Below are 25,266 nucleotides of genomic sequence, written 5' to 3' on the forward strand. Positions count from 1 at the left end.
AAGCCCAGGTACCGGTATCGGTATTGGAATCAGAAAAGTCGGATTGAAGCATCCCCAACGAAAATTACTGCAGACCCTACCTTTAAAGCTACTTTGACAAACTTTCAGTTCAACATGAGGAGAAACCCTGAAAACTGCAGTTCCTCAACTGTCCACTACACCCTGGATCAGATTCAAAATCAGATTGAAGCCTTTGTGGAAGAGCTAAAAGTTGCTGTTCATGGAGAATCCTCACGAGGCTGGTTGCAGAAAGACCGCAAACCATGTATACCCCCAAGCCAAAAAGCAGACTTTTATAGCATTTAAAAAATCACATCTACAACCTGTTTCAAAAAAACATCTTGTGTCTGAAACGCATTGTACAGGGGATGTTTTTTTGTTTTTCGACTTGGCAATTTAGAAGACATTAGGATCATTTAATTGTCTAAACAGAGACGCAGATCAGCTCACCTATAGTGATCAGAAAAAAAGCTCAAAGCCTGCGTCACATCCAATATGGCTGCATCGGACGATTGGCTTCATTTCACTGTATTAGGAACAGATGGGTGACGTGACGGAGATGACGCCTATGTTTTAAACATTCCATGATATCACTGTAAAGCTCACCTTATCTTCTTTTGGGAGACACTTGACTTTTCTCTCTAAACCAAATGTTTCAGGAGCTACAACTTGAAGAGTGCTTGTAAAATCGGAGCACCAGGGCTCTGATGGATTTCTAAAGCAATTGGAGGCGCTGTATTCACCACATCAGATCGACCCCTTTGTTACGAGGACTGAAGGTTAGGATGAGTCAGCCTTTTCAGTTTGGGAATATTGAAGTAAAGAATTCATTCTGATCTAAATATTTCTGCAGGAACAGAAACCTGAACGGACGGACTGAGATAAGATTTCTGTGTTCAGCTTCTTTTAGCCTCCTGTTTTGGTTTCTGCTGTATTTCGTCTGGCTTTAACATCATCGCTCCTGTCGGCCACTGATCCCTCACAGAGCTCAGACTGAATGTTGCAGTTTTAGCGTTTGGCAGCAGGCGCAGATCTCTAAACGAGCGCTAATGTTGGCGTAAACCTGCTGCTGTTCTCTGACAGAGCTGTGATAAACTTTAGGCGACATGATGAGCTGATTCTGTGTTTACAGCTTGTTCTGCTGCCTCCAGTGGTCATAAAATCCAGCTCATAACTCCATAACCAGAATCAGACTGCTGACCATCTGTGGGAGCTGTTTCCAGAACCATCTCTGGATCAAACACCTGTGTGATACTCACTCTATGAAGTACACCTCTCCTTTCTCCGTGTAGGCCATCTCCCAGTTGTCCGGTAGCGGTCCCAGCTCGTCGTTCTCCTCCGGTTTGGGCGCTGTGATTTTCGGGGACAGTCCGTCCTCTTTGGGCGCTTCGGTCGGGACCTCCTCGGGGTTACTCTGCGGGACGACGTCACCTGAAGCATCTGTGCTCTTGTCCTCATGTTCACTCGACTCTGTGGTGACAATAGGGCAGCATGAGTCAGACACGACAAGGAAGAGGAGGAGGAGGGCGAGAGAAATAGACGAGGGAGGTGAAAGTGATGGAGACGCAGGCGGAGGAGGCGCAGAGAGGAGATTGATTCGGAGTCAGGGTTAGGGCAGCAGAGGGAAAAAAAGAGAAAGGATGATTAGAAAGAGGTGAGGAGAGGCGATGACTCAGGGGAAAGAGAGGAGCGAGGTGATGGAGGGGGAGGGAATGATGGAGATTAACAAGACAGAAAGAAGAATAAAGACGAGGAAACAAAAGAGAAGGAGCTGGCTGTGATGGCCTAGTTTGAGTTGTGAGGAGAGGAACAGAGAGGAAAAGAAAGAGTGAGTCCCAGGAGGAGGGCTGGAGGAAAGCAGGAGGAGGGGGACGGAGGAGAGCAGGAGATTCAGAGCTAATCTTCAGGAGGTAAAGAGCCAGGGAGCTATCTGCTGAGATCACAGAGCCCGCTGCGCTCTATCGATCCCCCTCAGTCCTCCTCATCAGCCCACACCCCGTCAATCCACACCACGAAAAACTGCAACTGAGGAAACATCCAGCACGCTCTGACCTGATGTTTGAGTAAAACACTGTCTCTATCTGTTTGTTTCGAATGACTTTTTCCATCTTGAGTAGGGGTGGGTATTGGCAAGAACATCAAGATATGATACACATCACGATACTTGGGTCACGTTATCACAATATTGTGAATATGACTGTGAGGGATTCTGGGAGAATCTGAGTGAAGATGACAAAAAGAATATTTTTTTTTCTTTTGAGAGTCTCATCACTTCTTGACTCTACCCCCTGACATATTTTACAGTCCCCGAAAAAAATACACAAGAACGTCAGCTTTCAATCATCATTAAATGTGACTTAAAACCTCATTTTTAACCTCTTATACCTAATACCAACGAAACTTTTCAGGAAAAAGAGAACTTGAATAAAAGACAGCGAAATGATATCTTCAAATCACCACAACATTCAGACGTGAGAAACATTTTTACGAGGTGTATTCATTTTTTAAAGTTTGACCACAGCCCATCTGGAATGACTGGGGAGATCGATTTTTATGACCTATACTGCAGCCAGCCATCAGGGGGAGCAGTTTTTGTGGTGACCTCACTTCGAGCCAAGCAAGATGACTTCCATTTTTTTACAGTCTATAGTTCGTTTCATTCATTCACTTGTCAAGTGTCAAGTTTGTCACTTAAACTACTGAGACATTAAACTAGTGTTGCAAAAAACTATTGGAGGAGAGACGTGGTCAGTTGGTGAAACTGGTAAATGTCACTTGGTGTAACCAATGTTACTTATAAAAAAATCTAATACTGCACAAAAACTTAAGCTTCAAATGAATTTAGATGAAGTGACCAAAGAATAAAGAGAAAACACTGATGTTTACAGCATTGAAACCCACATCATCAAGTTTAGGAATTAAGTATTTTGAGATTATTTTCATTATACAGTTTATGGGCAGCATACAGCAGAGTAGCTTTTGGTGCCATCTACCACAGTGGAGATGTGAAAGATGTGTTGTACATCCTACTCACCCAAATATACATTTTTATTTTAACAAAAATACCTATATCAAGAGTTGAAATATCAACAGGTCAATATGGTGCTGTATTAATATTTTTCACACCTCTAATCTTGAGTGAAAAGAAAGTTAATGAGTTTTGTCATGTTGTTCTTTTTCTAAATTCACAAATAATTAGATGAATTTCTTAACATGTTCCTCTGTTGTCCAAATCTTAGCAATAAAATTTAGAAATTGAAAACTTTGCTTCTTTTGTTGTCTCTTTATACTTTAAAAAATTATACCTTAAAAAATAAATTTAGGTTTTATTTTTCTTACAAAGAGGCTGAGAATCGTCTCTAACTCTTAGATTTCTCTGATAAATAAAGCGACCTACCTTCAATCAGATCTTTGCGGTTGTTAAACCAAAACTTCATCTTTCCGCGTCCTGTCCCGGTCCTTAAACACCCCTAAGATGTCCCTCTGAGACGACCAGCTTTGGGAACTCTTTGTCTACTGGAGCTGCTCTGACTGAAGCAGAGACTCTCTGTCCTCAGGTCATAAAACCAGCTTACAGAGTCACAGGACCAGAGCATGGTTCTGGATTTGGAATCACAAAAATCAGACTCATAAAGCCGCTTTTATGATGTTGGAATCATGTGATGCATTCAAAGGCCTTCTGTTAGCGGAGGAACATGTGTTCAGACGAGGGTTTCGCACTTAAAGTGCAGGAACCGGGACCTTCTCACACCGCTCAGTGCCGCTCAGCGGAAACTACAGTGAGTTTAGCATGTGGACAAACTGACCAATCCTCTGATTAACCTCACCTGTGATTAACACACCTGTGTGAGGTAAGCAGGAGGATGACTGCGCTGACTCAGCAGAAACTGTGAGTTTGCAGAGAGCTGCAGGCTGCTGCTAAATAAAGAGGAATCAGAGAGAGCTACAGGCCTGATTAGAGCAGGATAACTGATCATGTGACCCTGTGATCATGTGACCTGATGTTTTAATCACAGAGTGTCAGACTCCGAAGAATATCTCAGTTTATATTCCACTTCATTAAGCCGCTCATAAAGATGTTTGCTGAGCCAATTAAACGTGATAATCTTCCATAAAATCGTTTCCAGGAAGCTCTCCTCTGAATCTGTTTCTTTGTTGCTAGGCAACGGAGGGAGGCGGTTGCTATGACTTCAGTAAGATCATCATCCTCTGCAGATCATCCTGACCCTGTGCCTGACCTCAGACCGAGCTGTCATGAAGCAGCGACCTCGGGCCGCGTGGATTCTGACCTGGGGTGACAGCTGAGCCGTTGCCGTTGACAATGGGTCTCTCCTCCTCCTCCTCCTCTGGCGGCTCGATGCTCGCCTTCTCCATGTTGCTCACGGACTTGTTTCGCTTCCGTTTGCCCTCGGAGCTGGGTCTGGCGCCCGGCAGCAGCTGGTCCGTTACATTTAGCAGCAGAGCGCTGGGCTCGGCCGGAGGCTTTGGGGTACCGTAGAAGTTTTCTGAAACAAAGAGGGAAAGAAAGAGGTCAGGAGGAAAGTTTGTCTGTGAAACACCACCTCTGATTTCACAATCATCTATGTTGCTGTTTTTCCTCCTCATACAGATCTTTCCCTTTGACAAAAACTAAAATGTTTCAGTAAACAGTGTTAACCTCTAAGCAAACAAAGCGAGGAAGAGGTGAAAAAAGACAGAGGAAGGTCTACAAAGAGGCGAAAGAGAGGAGTGAGACGTGTGGGAGCTGAATGTCAGAGGACTCTCAGGTCGTCTCTGTATGAGCTCCAGGGACAACCTGAGGTGTTCAGGGCCGCTCACATGTTGTCCTCTGTCAGAGCAGCTGATCCATGAACTCAGGAGCTGGAGGCTGGAGCTCACGTCAGGTCTGACGGCAGAGAGCTGGTCTGCACGCTCTTCATGGTTGCCAGAAATCTGGGAGTCATGATTGATGACCTGCTGACCTTTAAGGGTCATGTGGCCTCGATTGCTCGATCTTGCTGATATGACCTGTATAAAATTAGGAGGATCAGACTCTACCTGACACAACAGGCTACGCAGCTTCTGGTACAGGCATCTCCTATTAGATTCAAAGCTCTGCCTCCGACTTATAAAACATTCACAAGAACAGCTCCTTCCTATCTGGGGTCCCCTCATCCAGGTCTTAACTCCTTTTCGCCCACTACGCTCTGCTTGTGAAAGACGCCTGGTGCTCCCAGCCCAGCACGGCTCCAAATCTCTAGCCAGACTCTTCTCCTCTGTTGTGCCCAAATAGTGGAATGAATTACCGAACTCTATATGATCCACAGAGTCCCTTTCTACTTTAAGAGATGTCTGAAGACTCATCTGTTCAGGGAACACTTAAGCCCCTAATCTGAGCCTTCTCCTCTTTGACCTCAGGGGTAGAATGAGTCAGAAGGTCTCAGACCCAGCTCTGAGTGAATTTTCAGCACTTATCACTGATTGTTGTTAGAGGGTGAAGTTTTGCTGCATCAAATGATTGTGGTTTTTTGGCTACATTATTCTAAATTGTTAAAAAAAACTTTAAGTGATACTCCGGGATGGAACAAGTTGGGTCCTATCCCAAGGTTTAGGGCAGACACCCCCTCCCTGCTCCTCTGCCGGTTTCCTCTGCACTCAGACGGGGCCATATTTTACTTGACCAAAAACACAAATAAACGGACTCCCACCGAAAAAATCTGATATCGGTCTGCATTCATGCTTTATTTAGAGAATTCCCAGCGCGTTACTTTCACACAAAAACACCGCGTCGTGTCGTAAAACGGTGCTACCTCCGCTGCAGAGCCACAGCTGGCTACGAGGCGCTTGCCGTTTAGTGTATCAGTCCGCGCGCGGCGTGCCAGATATAAACAAACGCAGGTAGTCTGCCAGGACGAAGAGACACGATGAGAACTAGAGCCTTATTTAGCGTTTTTTTTGTGTGAAAGTAACGCCCTGAAAATTCTCTAAATAAAGCGTGAATGCAGACCCATATCAGATTTTTTCGGTGGGAGTCCGTTTATTTGTGTTTTTGGTCAAGTAAAATATGGCCCCGTCTGAGTGCAGAGGAAACCGGCAGAGGAGCAGGGAGGGGGTGTTTGGTACGTGTGCTCTGGGCTTCTGCTGCACAAAATCACTGCTGTAGGGGTAATTTCTGCCCTAAACCTTGTGATAGGACCCAACTTGTTCCATCCCGGAGTATCACTTTAAGGGCAGCAGCTGCAGCCAAATATCTTGTAGCACTTTGTCGCACTATCCATGTTTTTCCTTTAGTTTTAGGGCTCTGTGCATCTGGAGGTCAGAGAGCGGCTTCAACATTTTATTATCTTTATGTTTTCAGCCGACAGCTGCCAACGACCTCCATCAGCCTCCATGAGTCTCCACCCATCACCGTTAAACCCTCACAGCTCCAGGCTTCTTCTGTCTGACTCAAACAACTGAAAAGGTTTCAGTCTCTAAGTGAGACAGGGACTCATGTCAGTCCAAAGTCTGGGAGATGTTCTTTCTTTAAAGCCCAGACTCCCCTCTCCTCTGAGCAGATTTCAGATCCACTTGGAGGGAAAGTTAGAGAGCCTGTCGGTTCAGAGGACGTGGGTTTTAGGTCTGCAGCAGGTTTGTTCTGAGATCAGCTCGCTGCAGATATCGCTGCGCCTGCACCCAGAGCTCCTGGCAGACGTCTCAGACGGAGGAGGAGGACCGTCTGTTTGGAAATCCACAGAGATTATTCTGAATCTGGGGCTGGAGACTGAGGCGTTCAGGGGAAGAGGAAGAACAAGGAATGAGATTTAAAACATATCAGGTGGAAAGAAAAGAGTCTGATGTTAGAGAAACATGAGGCTGTGATGAAAGATGGAGGAGAGGAGCTGTAAAAAGATTACGAAGACGGTCCGGATTAGAGCCCTGAACTATAGACACAAATCCAGGATCCCTAACAAGCTGAAGACTTTCCTCTGAGAAGAAAGAAAAGTGGTCTGATCGCTTTGCGTGTGAACTTCAACAACCTGCAGCACCGCAGAAACCCGACTTTGAAGTTTGTAGAAGAGGAGGAAACGCCGTCTCATCTGACAGGCGCTCTGATCACACCTACGAGCTGACGGAGCCAGAACAGACACACAGTCTTTATTAACACACTCCACAAACTAATGCTGGAAGATGAAACACAGAAACACACAGAGAGTAATGGGAGGGAGGCTTCAGGCCTACGGGGTTCAGCTCCTCATTTCCTCCACATTTACCTGCATCAACACTCTGAGACCGACCAGGGACCAGACAGATCCAGGCCAGAGCTCAGCCTTGGAGACAGGTACTGTAATTCACACACACACTGAGGACAAAATCTGAGGAACTGGTAAAGACTCCTGCAGAGTACAGGAGGCTGAGAGGACTGAAAACTCTCTGGGTTTACTGGTTTAACTGGTTTACAGACTGGACCCTCTGAAGGGACATGTCTCTGTGGAAAACTCCAGAAAAACCTCTGAGGGCTGACGTTAAGACTCCATGTGAGATATTTCATAAACTCTGATTGTAGCATTAGAGCTGATTTGTTCTGAGTCGACCAATCACAGAGCAGCAGCCTCTGCTTCATGCGGCGCTCTCAGGGCTCTGAAGCTGAATTAGGGTTTGAACAGACTCTCACATGTGGAAGTCATGAGTTACTGAGCCACTGAGGTTTCTGCTCCTGATCGGGTCTCTGCTCGGGTCACACACGTCACATGTCAGGTCTTACAGATTTGAATGATGCTCGTTATTATTACATAAATCACAAACAGAGGAAGAGGAGGTGCAGCTCTAGGAGGAAGGAGACCTGTTTGTCACAAGGGAGGCTGTAAAAATCATGGATGGTGTTTTGCTCAACTTGAAGTAAAGGAGCCACAAAAACTGCTCCCCCTGGTGGCTGGCTGCAGTCCAGGTCAAAAACTCTGTCTCTCCAGTCATTCCAGATGGGCTGTGGTCAAACTTTAAAAAATAAATACACCTGGTAGAAATGTTTCTCACATCTCTATGCTGTGGTGATTTAAAGATCATCTGGAATGACTGGGGAGACAGATTTTTTGACCTATACTGTAGTCAGCCACCAAGGGGAGCAGTTTTTGAGCGACCTCACTTCGAGCCGAGCAAGATGACGTCCATTTTTTTACAGCCTATGGTCAGAGTATGTTAAGGATGCTCCACAGAGTCTAATTCCACAACTAAAGATCTGCAGACAAATCATGATACTTTACAGCATGATATCTGTGACTGTTTACATCCAAGTAGTAGAGCTGCAGAGCATCAAGGCAGCAAAGCAACAGCTTCAGCTGGTGGAGGGCAGCTGAACTACAGCTGTAACATCAGATGTTGTTGGTATTTGGTATTAGTCGACTAAATATGAATATGTTCCTCTCACACATTAGACAACATATCTCCAAACCAATGTTGGTATCGAAAGATAATCAACTTGTGCAGTTTGAAGTCAGTGAAAGGGCTCATGGGTAATGGAGTTCTTTTTCAGCACAGGGTAAAGTCAGTGTTTGGAATAATCTCAGGAGGCTTCAGACACTTTCAAATGTTCCTATTGGACCTTTTTTGTAGACTGTGATGTTTCCTCTCACCTGTTTTCAGATTCATCCCTTAATTTTAAAGAAGAGCAACAACGTGAAGCTGAGGCTGAAGCTAAGGGTGGGAGAAAAAATTGGTTCATCAAATTGGTGTATCAGGATTTTTTTATTTTGCAATATTGAAATCGGGATTCTTTGTTAATTTTTTTTTTTTTTAAATTTAAATCTCTCATTTCAGTCTTTTTTATAAGATGGATTAGATGACGCCACCACTTTTCTCCACCAGAGGGCAAAAAGTTTCTCTCTGACTCTCAGGATGTGCATTTTTTGGGAAACTTTGGCTCCTGATATAGTCTAGACATCATAATCAACACTCAACTTTTTGACATGGTCTGTTGTTAAAAAAGCAAATTGCAAAAATTTTACATATTGGGACCCCAAAAATCGTATTAGAATCGAATCGTGAAAATATGATGCCCATGCCCTCCCTCCTGCTCCCACAGAACCCAGACTCTCCCCATGAGACTGTTCTTACATTTGGTAATGGGTTACATTAACGCCAACTGAACTCTAAATTGCACAGCTCCAGCTGCACCTTGTATCCTCTGTTTCTCCTTATAATTATTATCATTTCGTTTTTCCGTAAATATTCCTATTTTTTTTTTCATTTCTTTTTTTTAAATTTATTTTATTTTATTTCATTTTAATTAATTTGATTTAATTTATCTTAATTTATTTTGATTTAATTTATTATAATGTAATTTATTTTAATTTTATTTATTTCAATTTCATTTATTTTATTTTTCTATATATATAAATTTGCATATGTGTATATTTTTCATCTTAACTTTTTTCATATTTCATTGTTAATTGTTAGCACCAACACACAAAGACAAATTCCATGTATTCACAAATGTACTTGGCAATAAAACTCTTTTTTGATTCTGATTCTTATAGCATATCGTACCAGCCCTAGCTGAAGCTGAAGCTGAGGCTGAAGCTGAGGCTGAGGCTGAGGCTGAGGCTGACAGCTCTGTGAGGTTTGAGAGACCAGGAATCGATTCTTTTTTGTGAGGTTTCAAAGTCCACTATGAGCTGACACTGCAGGGGAAACTGATGCTCTCAGAAATAACTGAACCTGAAGAGAGACAGAGAAGGGCTGGATCTTCAGCTGTGAGTGAACACCGAGTTATTGTGAAGAATTGGGCCAGCCTTAGAAAGAAAAGCCGGGCCCTGCAGGTATTCGGAGTTTAGAGCAGAAAGAACCAGATTCTTCGACGTAGAGCTGAAGAAAACACAACTTTATGAGTCTGAAACACAAACCTACAGGATTTTCACTCCCTCAGGCTGTTTCTGAGGAGAGTTAAAGATAGGATGTAGAAAAAAAAACTTCTTTCTCTTCTTGAATAAAGAAGTTCAGCGTGTTTCAGGCGCTCCTTTAACAAACTGTGACTAACAGAGAGACTTAAGGAGCGCTCACTTCTCAAGGACGCATCAGCTTTCCTCCTTCTTGGCTCCACATTCTACCTTTCTTCTCCTCTAATTGGTCATTAAATTATTAAACTCTATAAAAAGCTGAATGACGGCCGAGTGACCGCGCTGGAGAATCTCCCAAAGCAGCTCCATCTCTCCGAGATCTTGCATCGCTCCTGGCAGCCGAGCGTTAAATTGGCCGTCTGCTGATTTTTTTCCCTCTGAGGTGCAGCGAGGACAGGTGGAGTCAGAGAGGACAGTGTGTGTGTGTGTGTGTGTGTGTGTGTGTGTGTTATCAGTGAGGAGGCTGCAGAGCTCTCCTCAGAGACGAAGAGTTTTAAAACCCAAAGTCTGACCGAGAGGGCGGGAAGAGTGTGTTTGTTCCAATTAGACGACCGAAGAGCCCAGAGAGAGGCCTGTGTGTGTGTGTGTGAGTCTCCACTCTGACTGATGATGCTCTGCTCTTCTCAGAAGACTGCATATGGATGTTGGAGGGAATTTGTGTGTGGTGTGTGAGTGTGTGTGTGTGCCGAGTGATGAGTCGGTCTCAGTATTTATCCACCCTGCTGTCACTGTCACAGCAGAAGAGCCTTTGGAGCCTCATCACGGCGCGGATTCATGAAAAAGGACAGGAGGAGAATCAGAGAGGAGAGAGTCTGCAGTCGCCGGCGTGACTCTAAATCCTTACCTTCATATGTTCCGCTCTCGAGCAGGGCGCCGCTTTTCTCCAATTCCATAAACCGGTCAACGGTCACGAAATTATAATCCACCCCCGGGACTTCTCCTTCCTTGGGCTGCCTGGTTGTGCCTGCGGGAGATAAGAGAGAGGAGTTTAGCGTCTTTGAACGCCTCACAGGAGAGAGGAGTTTAGCGTCTTTGAACGCCTCATCCCGAGTAAAAGTGAGGCTCAGTCTGTCGTGTTTCTGAACAGAGATCAGAACAGAGCGGCGCTGAAACATGCTGAAACAGGCTGAAACACGCTGACCCTGACCCGTTCAGCCGCCGCCCACCTTCATCCTCTTTTAGTCATTTCACTCAGGATATTAGAGCTCTCATTGAGGAGGAGGAGGAGGAGAAAGGTGCAACCTCAGGAGCTAAGTGATGCAATTTGGACAGCAGGAGGAGAAACTGTGATGATTCAAGGAGCCAGAGGACTGACTGACTTCAGCTACAGAGGAAATATCTGACCTTAAAGCGGCGTCTGACTCCTCTAACATCTCAGTGACAGAGTGTTTGGTTGTTAAGCTCAGCTACAAACAGCTTCCTCATCACTGTGTGCTAATGACTCTGTTAAAGCTGCTCCGCCTGTGATGACTCGCAGCCTCTGGGCCCCTCAGGTGCTGCACGGCGTCCTGAGCGAGAGCTGTTCGCAGTAAAACAGGGACTGTAAAGAGCACTGTTAGCCCCCCTAGCACTGCACATTAAAGGATCCATCTGTGGTTTTAGAGTTAGCAGGGGAGCCACTGAGCTATGATCACTTCTGGCGGGAGGAGCAGGAAGACCTTAAAGACCCACTTCAGTCAGGGTGTGAGTTATGACTGAGGAACAGGAACAGGTCGGACTTTACCTCAATCCCCCGTCTAAAACCTGAGAAAATGTTTCCATAATCGATGCACTGTATTAGTTTTTCTTCAATTTGTTTGTCTCCTTCCTTTTTTGTCAGAGTAATTAGCTTAGCAACTATATGAAGGTGCATTACCATCACCTACTTGACTGGAGTGTAGATTACCTGGGCTGTGGGGCTGTATGTGTCACATGAAAACAGGTCAGCATGGAGGAAGAGAAGCCGAGCAAGTAGGTCTGAACGATTTAGGAAAATAATCTAATCGCAATTTTTTTGACCAATACTGAGATTGCGATTAAGCATACAATTTTTTATTTTTTATTTTTATTTTTATTTATTTTTTTTTTTTTTTTGGGGGGGGGTTATCCTCTGCATTATTCACTAAACACAAGCAATAAATTCATGTGTAGTATGACATGTCCTTAAAATAGTTTTGGCTCAACCACTGAAATATGGAAACATGGGTGGAATGCACTCTTTAAATGTACTTAAAACCTTTTTTTAATTGCAGCCTTTGCGATTTGAAAATTGCATTATATTACATTGCGATGTTGGTTTAAATTTGATTAATTGTTCAGCCCTACGAGCAAGCACACATTAAAATAATGGCAGAGATGGAGAAGCCATTTGTCTCAAAATGCCAGAGTTTGGGAGTAAAAGCACACGTGTTAACTGCAACATTTGCAAAATTGACCTTGCATGACACAGCAGCAAAACTGCAATGATCTAGCACTAAAAACTCAAACATGTTGGGCTCATCGATGATGAGCCGAGAGCTCAACAGCGAGGCGAGGAGCTACGAAATCCCACCATACACTCCTTTTATATGTTGTGAAATGCATGGTATGTCTTTTAGGACTCATTTAGTTTTTTTTTATGAAATCCTCACCCCGTTTGAAAACCACTAGGAGTCCATTGAACTTACTTTAGCATTAGCGTCAGCTGCTACAGATAGTGGTAGGGCAGAGGGGGTGAACTGTTTGACCTGCAGGTGAAAAGACTGAGGACACATTTTTATTTATTCACATTTTTAGCCCACTAAGTTCATAATCTGATGACATAACAATATATTTTTTACTATTTTGCCCAAACTGTTGATTCTTTAAGTGAAATTCAAAAGTAGCATCTGGTCAGCAAATCTATGGTCAAATATGTTGTTTCTTTGTCTTTAAGCAAACAAAAGTCATCAACTAAAATAACAACACATGTTGCAAAATTCACTATTATGCATTCTCATCTTATTTTTTTCTCCAACTCATCGTTTAATCGTAATTATAATCGTCAGAGTATTCAATTACTAAAATAAACGTTAGTTACAGCCCTAGCTCTTTCATTTCCTAAACATGGCTATAAGAACCAATCCTGTATGTTCAGACTGAGCATGTGCAGATTTTCAAACCTCTACATCTTCAAATGTTGCAGAAATCCCTGAATCTGTCTGTAAACTCATCAAAATACTATGTTCTAAAAATTAGCACCAGATCTTCACTAGACTTGCTGAAATGATGAGGTCATTACATAAGTGGGCCTTAAACACCAAGGTCTGGCTATAGCTCCGCCCCCTAACAGGCCTCTAGAGGGCTGGCCAATCAGAGTGAAAGGGTTTGTGAGCCCTAAAGAGACTAAAACGTCAAGGAGGGAAAAATAGAGATTTATTTGAGCTTTAAATCATGGAGAGATACTACGGGGTCACCAGAGGGACAGAATAAAGACTAAAAAAAGCACAACACCCTTCTTTAAACTACTCTGACAGAAAAGCCGAACAGTTTAAACTCCTCTCTTCTCTGAATGATGTCTGCTGGATGGATCACTGAGTCCATGTTGAGCTGTGTTTTAAAGACTTTGTTGTGAAGTTTAAAGCTTTCTCTGTAACTCTCATCAAGAGACGAGGTTTCAGCTTCCTTCAACCATCTAATGAAGAGAATTCATCCAAAATAAGACCATTAAGCTGCTTCACCGAGCCTGTCCTTGCTTTTCCTTTTTTATATGTTGATTAATGACTGCTCAAAAGGAGAAAACAAACACAGCTTCACTATCAGACGCTCTGATGGACTCTGAGGAGAGGATGTACTTGGTCAAGAGCTGCCTCTGTCTCAGATATGAAGCTGCCACACTGGACCATCTCACAGATACAGGAGGTGACATTCTGGGTGAAGGTTTGGGTTAGATAACCTGTTTCCTACCGAGAGTTCCTGTTGACGACCTTTAAGGTGAAAACAAGAGGCTGGGTCCTGCTGATAGAGTCGTTTGTAGAGCGTCTAATGAGAGCCAATGAGCAGCAGGAGCTCTGTTGTTTGTGCTGTAGAGCAGATGTATGTGTGTGTGTTTTTGTGGCCCCCGGTGGAGAGCTTCTTGATTGTGTCTGCCTGCATGGAGCCGGTGTTCCCGTCAGATTAGCTTCTTCACAGGCAGAGCGACAGGCTGAGCGGCACACACACACACACACACATTTCAAAGAGGACCTTTGATGTTTCAGATCTATATTTAGCACCGTCTTCTGCTGGGGACTTCTCTCGGGTGACAATTTCTAAAAGGAGGCAACCACAATGCTGCTCGCTTTCACTGCTCTGTATGTGGGTCAGGGTCCTGGGGTGCAAATCAGCGCTTCTATAAATACAGCCGCCTCGGTGAGGGCTGCTGGATGTTTCTGAGGGTTTGTAATCGTTATTTAGAAAGCCTTGATTACAGGAAATGGTGAAACTCATTAAGGTTAAATGATGTGTTCATCATTTAGTCAGCCTACAGGAGTGTGGATTCTTTCCCCCCTCAGGTGTGTTTTTGCATGTGGACTACTTCTGAAGAGTGGGACGCTTAAAACAAGTCCTTTATTCTGTTCCTTACAAAGACAGTCCCAGTTAAATTCTGAGACTCACTTAGAGGATGACAACTACATACAGACTGATAAAGAAAGGGATGGGTTGTAAAGTCAGGATTTGCTCTGCTGTGTGACCTGCAACTCAGGTATTAACTGTATGCAGACTGACCGTAAACTGACTGGTCTGACCATAAAAAAAAATGATCGTTGATCTGACCCACACAGACTAATCTGACTGTAAAAAGACTGATTTGACCATAAAAAACGAGTCTATCCGTAAATAGGCTGATCTAACTGTAAACAGGCTGATCTGACTGTAAATTAGTCTAACCATCAAAGACCAATCCAAAAAAAAAATCTCTGATCTGACCATAAAAAGACTGATTTAACTGTAAACAGGCTGACTTGACCGAGAACAGGCTGAACCGTCCGTCAAAAGGCTGATCTGACTATAAACAGGCTTATCTCACAATAAAAAAACTGATCCGACCGTAAACAGGCTAATCTGACCTTTAAAAGACTGATCTGACTGCAAAAACACTGATCTGACTGCAAAAACACTGATCTGAATGTGAACAGGATGATCTGACTCTAAAAAGACTAGTCTGACCTTAAACATGCTGATCTGTCTGAAAGTACTGATGACTGTTTAAAGACTAATCTGACCGTAAACAGGCTGATGTGACCGTAAAAAGACTAATCTGACCATAAAAAGACTGATCTGACTGCAAACAGGCTAATCTGATCATAAAAAAACTGATCTTACTGTAATCAGGCTGATCTGACTGCAAACAGGCTGATCTGACCGTAAAAAGACTGATCTGACTGCAAAGAGGCTGATCTGACCGTAAAAAGACTAATCTGACCGTAAAAAAACTGATCTGACCGTAAAAAGACTGATCTGACTGCAAACAGGCTGACCTGACCATAAAAAAACTGATCTGACTGCAAAGAGGCTGATCTGACCGTAAAAAGACTGATCTGACCATAAAAAAACTGATCTGACTGTAAACAGGCTGATCTGATCGTAAAAAGACTAATCTGACCGTAAAAAGACTGATCTGACTGCAAACAGGCTGATGTGACCGTAAAAAAACTAATCTGACCGTAAAAAGACTGATCTGACTGTAAACAGGCTGATCTGACCGTAAAAAGACTTATCTGACCATAAAAAGACTGATCTGACGGCAAACAGGCTGATCTGACCACAAAAAAACTGATCTGACCGTAAACAGGCTGATCTGACCGTAAAAAGACTGATCTGACTAAAACAGGCTGATCTGACCATAAACAGTCTGATGTGACATTGAAAAGACTATACCTACCTTAAATGGACTGACCTGGTCATAAACAACTTAAACAAACTGATAAGATGTCATACCCCATCATTTTTATGCTATTAGCACTTTCTTAGTTGTCTCCCCTGAAGGTTGGCACAGGTAGTAACAGGTGTGTATTTAAACAGACAGCATGTATTACACATGAGGCAGGTTGTAGTGTTAGCTGATGCTCTCTAGTACGTCCTCCAGTATTTAACTTTACATCTACAGGCCATGAGTCCTGCTCTGAGTGCAGCAGCTGAGCACCATTACCTGCTGCCCCGGTCTCTTCTAACACCTGGAGAGCTTTCACAGAGCTCCTACAGAACACATTAGCATCCGATGTTAATAATAAAAAGCACACTGTGTTAAATCCACCTTTCTATTTTTACTCCGCTCCTGGTGCCGTTAATCTGCAGTAACCTGAAGAGAGTTTGAACCTGAGATAACTGAAACACAGAGAGAGGGGCTCAGCAGGAGGCCAGGCGATCAGAGGGAGAGGAAATTGCGGTTGTGTGTGTGTGAATGAAAGGATTTCAATCAGAGGACAACCTGAGGCGCCACACTGAGAAGGAGTCATATGTATTCATGACAGCATGCGTAGAAACCCTGAGGAAATAATTACAGCATGGACGTTCAGCTAATGACTCCAACAGAAGGACGACAACACGTACGAGGAACACATCAGGAACACACCAGGGAAACGCCAGGAACACGCCAGGAACACAACAGAAACACCAGGACACCAAGAACATGGAGAATACACCAGGGACACACCAGGAACATAACAGGACGCCAGGAACAAAGTGATGAACCCACATAAGTCGAACCTAGTTACGGGCCGTTTACACAACCTGGTGTTTACTTGGAAACTAGGTTTTTTTGTTTGACAATATCAAAATCTGGATTTTTTTGTCAAATAATGGATTTTTTTTAATGTCAAATCCAAATTCTTAATTTCAGTCTTTTGTAGACATTATCATCATTATTCAACTTTTTCTCATGGCCTGGTGTAGGGATGGGTATCTTTCACATTTAAAACGATATGGTACAGATATCTGGTACCTGGCAATCAGTGTTGGTACTCTACAGTACCAATTTTCTGTACTTTTTTGTGTCAGTGGTAAAAAATATCAATTTGTTCAATAAAATTTTTTTTTTTTTTTTACATACTAATTCTTTAATTTACGACCTTAAAATGCTGTGTTCATGTCCAGCATGGGAAATTGCCTCCTCTTCCACAACATGGTACCTTTTGATTTTTCATGAATCGGCACCCGGTACTTTTGACAGACTTCAGTCAGCACCTATAGAAGTACCTAATTCGGTGCCCATCCCTAGTGCGATGTTAAGAAAGCAAACTAAAAATTGGAAAAACTGTAAATATTGGGGGTGCATCAATCACAATTTTCTAGCCAATCACTGATAACTGATGTTTAAAAAGCCTGACCTGCCAAGACTGACCTTCCTGGAGGTATATAAGATCAGTTTCATATGTAAGGATGGGTCCATCACCGCTCTTTTATCTCTGATCTCCGATCCCCCAAAATTAAGGAAAATCAAAAAAGGAAATCAAATCGCCAGAGTAGCATATCGTCCCAGCCCTAAATAAAACAGCGTTTTAGCCGACCTTAAATGCAAACTTTTGAAAATATTAACAATCTGCTGACTGCATCTGTTGCTCCACTTCTGCTCTTAGCATTCACCAATTCACCAGATGATCAGCCCAACTTTGCTTCGGTGGAGATCTACCAAAAGCTGCTCTTCAACAAGACAGTTATAGCGCCACCTACAGGCCTGGCATACTTACTACAGCATTTTCAGTCCCTCAGCGTCTCTGTGTAAACACAAATTTCTCTTCCACTACGTTATAGCGTTTTAAGATGAAACGTGTGTCAGCGGGGAGTTGTTCCAGATAACAGAGACAGTTACACTAACACATCCCTCTGACACTCTTCACACTTCTTCTTTAACCCAATTTCAGCTGCACAGAGTAACAGAAACTTCATTCTGCTGTGGACTGACTCAGTATCAGCTGTTAGCATTCTGCACGTGTTGGGATGATTGACAGGTTGAGTCAGCCAATCACTGGGCTTCATTATGACACTGCAGAAACCAAAGCATGATGTCAAACTGTATCTTTATTCTGCTGCATACCTGAAGGGGGCAGACTTTCCCTCCTGGGTTCAAAGTGTATGTTAAACCAGGATTAAGTTGACCAGCATGATGGGCTGTGAGCTGGCTCAGTCCAGACTCAGCTCAGTGCGGCAGCAGGATGTAGAAAAGTCATCTGTTGGTCTGTTTCTGAGCTGATGTCAATGAAGCTAAAGTCTTACGTCAACAACATCCTGGTGATGTTAACGCAGTGTGCGGATGCTGAAGCTACATCAGGATGGGGATCTGGTCTGTACCGTCTCTGGATGGCAGAAAAACCTTGACTCCCAAGAGATTTCATGAAGCATGAAGTAAATTTCTCTCTGTCTGTGCTATCGCTACACTAGACTTCTCTCTCTGTCTCTGTCTCTGGCCTCAGGCGTCACACGAGGCGAGTGAGTTGTGCCCTTTTCGTCCCTAAACCCTGTGTTATGACGGTCCAGCACAGAGTCAGCAGGGCCTTTTGTTAGCACCTTAATCTAACCATTAGCCAATTAGGAAGTGTGGGGCGGCTGTAGCGCCTGCTTTAGAGGATGGATTAGTTTTCCATTCAGCGCTGGCTGCTGCCTGCGGGCTGTGGTCTGATGGAGGACACTGAAAAAGCTGCTGTCTCTGCACTTTGCCTTCATCAGCAGCAAATGTGTCAATGTGCTTATTCACTGTTTCCATCGGAGACGATGGTTAGAGGGAACGTAGCGGCTCTGCTGTCTGATGCTCTGATTGGTCCCTGTTGGACCGAACACGCCTGGTTCCAGGTTTCAGGTTCAGTCCAGTTCACTGACTCTGAGCTGCTCTCCTGCTTGTCGATGGACTCTAATGTGGGAGAGATCGCAGAAAGCAGGCAGTGAGTCCCCCCCACACTCACTCAACTCCATTAATAGCTCTGCCCTGCAGGAGGCGCTGGATGCACCGCCTGAAAACACAGCCAGAGGTATCGACCACTGGATCCTCCAACCACAGAGAGAAAAAAGAGAAGGAGGCTGATAAACAGATAAAGAGGAGTTTAATGCATTTAAAGGAATCACCTCTGAGGCCTGAGAAAGAATCATTATGAAGAAACAGTTTCACTTTGACTTATCAAAACAAGAGACTGATAACATCATCATCATCGTCATCAGAGTGACAGCTTCATCTTTTTGCTTCATCTCTTTGTTTCGGTTTAAAAAGGATTACAAACTGTGCTGGCCTCTGGAGGTCAAAGGTATTAATCTTCTGGCCCGTTCATATCTCCCTAATGTAATGCAATCATTTTTAAAGGGGGATTAATGTTTTTGTCCTCCCAAACATCCACGCACCGACTTCGAAGAGCTTTAAATCAGAGAGGAGGAGCGCTCAGCAAACTTCTCACAAACAGGATTTAACCCTTTAAGCTTCATCTTTCCCCTCCTGGGCTCTGAAGATGTTTGCCTGATGTTGTCTGAATCAGCAGCTTGTTGCTCGGCGTCTCTCGGCAGGTAACGCCTCCTGCCTAACAGACCCAGCAGTAAGACTCTGAGCTCCTCTAAATCTCTCGCAGATCTGATTATTTCTCTCTCAGCACACAAAGCAATCCCTGAATCCTGCTTTAAGACGTGTGGAGGTGCTAATAGTCAGAGAGTCAATGTGTTCATGTAGGAAGATCAAGCAGCTCTGCTTCCTGTCTAATTTAATTCAAACAGACGTCAGAGCCACGCCAGAGCTGAATACACAGAGGCAGAGCGACAGGTCCTGAAAAACATACCACGATAGAAAAAGTTGTAAAAACATAGAAAGATCATATAGTCATATTTTTCAATCCTCGAAGAAAATACACAAGGATGGCAGCTGTAAATCATCATTAAACGTGACGTAAAACCTTGTTTTCAACCTCTTATAAATAATGAAAACAAATCTTTTCAGAAAAATGAGAAACTGAAAACAAGGCAGCCAAATGATATCTACAAATCACCAAAACAATCAGATGTGAGAAACATTTCTTCAAGATTTATTAATGTTTAATAGTTTGACTACAGCCCATCTGGAATGACTGGGGAGATGGATTTTTTAACCTATACTGCAGCCAGCCACCAGGGGGAGCAGTTTGGGCGACCTCATGTTGAGTCGAGGAAGATGATGTCCATTTTTCACAGTCTATTGACAAAACTAACAAAAGAGGAGCATCTTTGTCCACAGGGGGCGCCAAAACCAACATCAATCAGAGTGTTCACAGCAGCTCTAAGGAAGCCGCCAAATGTATTTGATGAAAATCAGAGCCAAAGAAAATAAAAATCTTTCAACTTTTAGTCAAAGTCCATGAAATGACTGCAAGTTAAATCACATTAAATCACTGTAGAGCCATGCCTCTGTGTTACAGTCTGTTAACAGTGAAACTGTGACCTATTGGCGCCCGTCTCTGACTTCAAGAGGCACTGAAGAGGATCCAAAGAGATGAAGGTCTGCCTCTTAACGTGCGTAAACTCTAACCGACCAAACATCTTCATAAAGAGAACAGTGAATGAATAATCAGAGAAACTCTGAGCCTCCCTCCTCACGTCAGACACACAGAGCCTGAAGCCTGACAAACGCTCTGTAACTACACCTTCATCTCAGGATGCTGATGCTGTGAATACAAAGTCCTCTCCTCTCTGCAGAGTCCTGACAGAGATGGATCGGCCCGTCGCTGCACGCTGCTCTCTGTCCTGGTGAAGTGCTGCATCAGGCACATTCAGGAACATCTCTCACTGAATTCAAAATGTTGGCAGCAACAAGTGAGCCTGACAATCAACGAGGAAGGCACTGATTTGTAGGCCAATTTCACACAGATGCTCCAGGGTGCAGCCAGGACAAAGATTCAGACCTACTCCCACACAGGGATGTCATCTCTGCTTGTGTCCTAAACCCTCACTTCTCACTTCCATGACCTCTTTCCTTGCTCCTCAGCCCTCAATCCTCTGTCCTCACACCATTTTCCTCAGTTCTCTGTCCTCATTCATCTCTCCTTACTCTCCTCTGTCCTCACTCCCCTATCCTTGCAACTTATTCCTCTGTCATTACCCCTTTGCACACTCTCCTCTGTCCTCATTCATCTCTCCTTAGTCTCCTATGTCCTCACTCCTCTGTCCTCACTCCTTTGCAGTCTCTCCTTTGTCTTTATGTCCACATGTCATCTCTGCTCGCGTCTTCAACCCTCACTCCTAACTCCCATGACCACTTTCCTCACTCCTCAGACCTTAATCTTCTGTCCTCACACCATTTTCCTAAGTCCTCTGTCCTCACTCCTCTGCAGTCTCTCCTCTGTCCTCATTCACATCTCGTTACACCTCTGTCCTCATTCTTCTTCACTAACTCCTCTGTCCTCATTCCTCTATCCTTACTCCTCTGTCCTCGCTCTTCTGCACATACCTGTTTGTCCTCACTTCTCTGTCCTCAATCCTCTAAACTCACTGTTGTCCTCACTCCTCTGTCTCCACTCCCCTGTAGTCACTTCACTGTCCTCGCTTTTGTCCTCATTCCTCTGTCCTCATTCCTCTGCCTCACTCTTGTGCCCTCTGTTCTTAACCCTCTGCAGACTCTCCTCTGTTCTTATTCATCTCTTGTTACTCTTCTGTCCTCATTCTTCTGTATTAACTCCTCACTGCTTTGTCCTCAGTCCTTACTACTCTGCTCTCTGTCCTCAATTCTCTGTGCTCACTCTTCTGCACACACTTGTTTGTCCTCACCTTTCTGTCCTCAATCCCCTGTCTCCACTTCCCTGTTGTCACTTCTCCGTCCTCACTCTTGTCCTCGTTCCTCTGGCCTCATTCCTCTCTCCTTCCTCTTCTGTCCTCACTTTTGTCCCCATTCCTCTGGCCTCACCCATCTCTCCTCACTCTTCTGTCCTCACTCTTGTCCTCATTCCTCTATCAGTCAGTGAGCCATATTATTGGCTTTCTGAGACCCTTTTCTCCTCTGGGCTGAAATAAAGAAGCCTATGGCCCTGATCTGAAACCTCAGAGAGCTTCAAATGTGAGAGAAATGAAACAGGAGACAAAAAAAGTCAGAGCAGAAAAAAAATCTGGATCACTCAGGAAACAGAACCAGAGGAAACACAGGCAGCCTGCTTCATTTTCCAATCACTCTGAATCCTGAGAGGACGATACAGCCGACACACACACACACCAACAAAGAGATAAAGAAAGAGAGAGTGAGGGGTGACATGCAGAGATTAAGAGGAGCTGATGTCATCTGTTTGGATACGTGGCCTGAGGTGTGTGTGTGTGTGTGTGTGTAGTGATCAACATGCTGTATTGTCAGTCTAATCCCCCCTCCCACCCCTGTCTAGCCCCTCTCCTGCTCCAGCACGCTCCTGCACGCAGACCTGATCTGCACATGGTCGTATGTTTTAACGTTTTTCCCTCAGGGAGCTTGACGGGAACACAGGAACACGCTGACACGTCTCCACAGATTCCACATCATGTGAAGCTACCTCTGTGTGTGTCTCTGCTGACCCGTGGATCAAGCCAGGGATTTGATCCGACACCTCAAGAGCCAGAGGCTGCATAATCATCACACCCAGTAATCATCTCATACCGCGACCTCTTGGCCTTTTAATACCAGAGGCTAAGCTATCTGATGCTAACATCACCCCTGACCCTGTCGTGCTACGAGCCGCTCAGCGCTCTGTGGGGGAGAGAAGTGTTCACAGCGAGCCGGCAGCCTCTGATGGAAACAGGAAACAGAGAGTTAAACACGGCAGCGTGAACGTTTCAGCTTTCTCTTTTACTCTCATTGTTCCTGCGATATCCAGACTGACCTCTGCTCCTCTCCACCTCCTTTGTTCCTCAGCTCAACAACACCTCAAAGATCTACATCTGTTCAGCCTCTCTGGAGGAGAAAAGCTGAGTTCACCTCTAAGAAAATGTGATTCATACTTAATCAGTACAGATGTAAACAACAGAAGCTAAATTAGAGCGTGTTGTAGCAGCAGACTGAGACCTCTACTTTAAATCTGAGTCACAGGAACAGGTGTGAACAAGTGTGAACAGGTGTGAGAGACAGATTGAAAAGCACGGACAGGTCTCTGTGACGTCACCCTGAAAAGAGTTTAAGTCAAACTTTAAGATTTAGGTTTCTTCGTGAAACAGTGAGACGTTAACGTAGAGCATTTGTTGTTGTTGTTGACGTAGTTAACGAGTTTAATAACGCTCAGGGTAAACGTGAGTCTGATAACTCGAGCAGCGGCAGAGAGTATAAAGAGTAAAAACCTTCATTTCTTCTCCAAAGTCGTTGTCTGAAACACAAATCTTCTCCTGAATTATAATGAATCTGACAGCGAGGAGAACGACCTCAGACGGCTTCCTCTCTTCTTGTTTTTCCGCTCGGTGTTGACGCGCTGTGACTTCAGAAACGCTCTAATGATGGCACTTGTGATTAATTAATGAAAAAAGGGAAAGTTAGGGCTTAACAGGGAAAAGTTAAACTTCAGAGAGCATCTTCGGGTTTCTGATTTCAAGGCAGGAAGAGTTTTTTTTTAATGTCTAATAAGAATCCCTCCAAAGCTGTCCCAAGGATTTATAAAATTTAAACACAAAGACAGGAAGATGAATTATTCATCAGCTCTGTCCTTCCTGTTTCTGGCTCCGGGCAAAACTCTGAATGAGGATCCTGAACGGTTCTGGAGAAATGGAGCTGTCAGAGTAAACAAAGACTTGACTGTAGTTTGGAGTTTGAATCAGTTGAGTAAAGACTGAGAAGACAACCAGGGGGTCAGACTGAGTCTGTGGGGACAGGTGCTTGCTCAGGTGAGTCTCTTTTTTTACTTTCACTTTAGATAGACAACACTGAAGAGGACACAGAGTTTTTTAGTGGCGTGAAGCTGAAGAGATCAGCTCTGGATCCACTCAGCAGGACAAAAACTTTACTTGTTGCAAACAATTTAGACCTAATTTTTCTCCTTGAATAACTAAAAAACAAGACATTTTTCTGGCCTTATCAGTTAAAAGTGGCTCATATCAAGTATAACAAGACTGTTTTGCTTAGAATAAAACAAAAACACCCGATAAGATTTTAGTTTTTTGCATAGCAGGATGGAGATGGAGTTAGCTTTGGTAGCAGAGAGTTAAATGTTAGCTGAATGTTAGCACAGTGTATTACCCTAAGCTAGAAGGCCACTGCCAATGCTGTGCTAAAAAGACAAAGATGGAAGTTTGATTTTTTATCAGTGAACTCTGAATGTGTCTGGGTTGACCCTCTGAAGGATGAAATGTCTGAGCTGTGACCTTACCCACAGTTTGCAGGTCAGGATGTGCTAACTGGTTAAATGTGTGCTAAGCTAACACCTGTCTGAGTGAATGCCTGTTCGGTGACACCTCCATGAACGCAGTTAGACTCATCCAATGGGATGCTCCTTCAACGCTGCTCAGAGGCATCCAAAACAAATGGCTTTTAAAGTCACATGACCCAAACGAAGCAGCATGGCGTCTGTTTTTGTTCTCATGTTCACATATCCATCTCATGCCCCCCCGCCTCTTCCTCGCCTCTTGCCATCTTTGATACAAGCCACCATTAACCCAGGATCCAATTACCAGGATCGCTCTGAGGCCCCTCCCATTCACCATCCATCTCCAATCTCTGGGCCAATGGCTGACCCTCTCGCAGCCACAGATCAAATCCACCTCCACAAATAATCCCCGAGCAGAACGCTGCTGCCAAAGCTGCACAAACTTTAATTGGATCCTTTTAATGGGTGTTCACTGTGGACACTGCGGGCCTGTAATGAGGTTTCCTTCCTATGGAGTTTAATGTGGGGGGGGGGAGAGGGGGGAGGGAGGGGGAGAAGAAAGGGCAGACTCTCAGTTTTACAGTAGACTTAATCCAATTTCAGCCAGAGAGAAATCATCTCACGCTGTATATACTCTCCTACCAGCTTTTTATGAGGCGCTGTAAAAACCACAGACAAGCATTGAATATTCAGTTTCACTGATTTCTCTCTGTGACCAGATCCTCTGTTTACACCACACAGACCCCCACAGGTTCAGGTCCTCTGTTTTCACCACACAGACCATCACAGGTCCAGGTCCTCTGTTAACACCACACAGTCGGCCACAGGTCCAGGTCCTCTGTTAACACCACACAGTCGGCCACAGGTCAAATAACAGATCCACTAAGACCCACATAAAACACCCAAACACAACATAACCAATGTGAGATGGATGGATTGATAGATAAACTGATGGATGGCTGAGTGGACAGATGATTGATGGATAAATGGATAGACTGATGGATGTATGGGTACACTGATGGATGGGGAGATGGACAAATGGATGGATAATCGGATGGATAGATGGGTTAAAGGATGGATGGATATATGTATGTATGTATGTATGGATGGATGGATGGATGGATGGATGGATGGATGGATGGATGGATGGATGAATGGAAAGTTGATGGATGGACAGATATATGAATGGA

General features: G+C 44.1%; 1 protein-coding gene across 10 annotated transcripts in view; it reads right to left on the reverse strand.

Moving 5' to 3' along the window:
* The window catches only part of magi2a (membrane associated guanylate kinase, WW and PDZ domain containing 2a), a 161,827-nt gene that overhangs the window by 66,804 nt on the left and 69,757 nt on the right, over positions 1-25,266 (reverse strand). For all 10 annotated transcript variants that reach the window (XR_012600075.1, XM_074697665.1, XM_074697666.1 and 7 more), the window contains exons 3-5: positions 10,696-10,815; positions 4,290-4,505; positions 1,260-1,470 (exon numbers count right to left, since the gene is read on the reverse strand). Coding sequence is in view for 9 of the 10 variants with exons in the window: in XM_074697665.1 (XP_074553766.1) it covers positions 1,260-1,470; positions 4,290-4,505; positions 10,696-10,815 (547 nt within the window). In the remaining variant the exon portion in view is untranslated. The remainder of the gene's footprint in view (positions 1-1,259; positions 1,471-4,289; positions 4,506-10,695; positions 10,816-25,266) is intronic.

This window comes from Halichoeres trimaculatus, unplaced genomic scaffold, assembly GCF_033239565.1.
Source record: "Halichoeres trimaculatus isolate MK-OKI-2021-1 unplaced genomic scaffold, fHalTri1.1 fHalTri1_scaffold_21, whole genome shotgun sequence".
Lineage (NCBI taxonomy): Eukaryota > Metazoa > Chordata > Actinopteri > Labriformes > Labridae > Halichoeres > Halichoeres trimaculatus.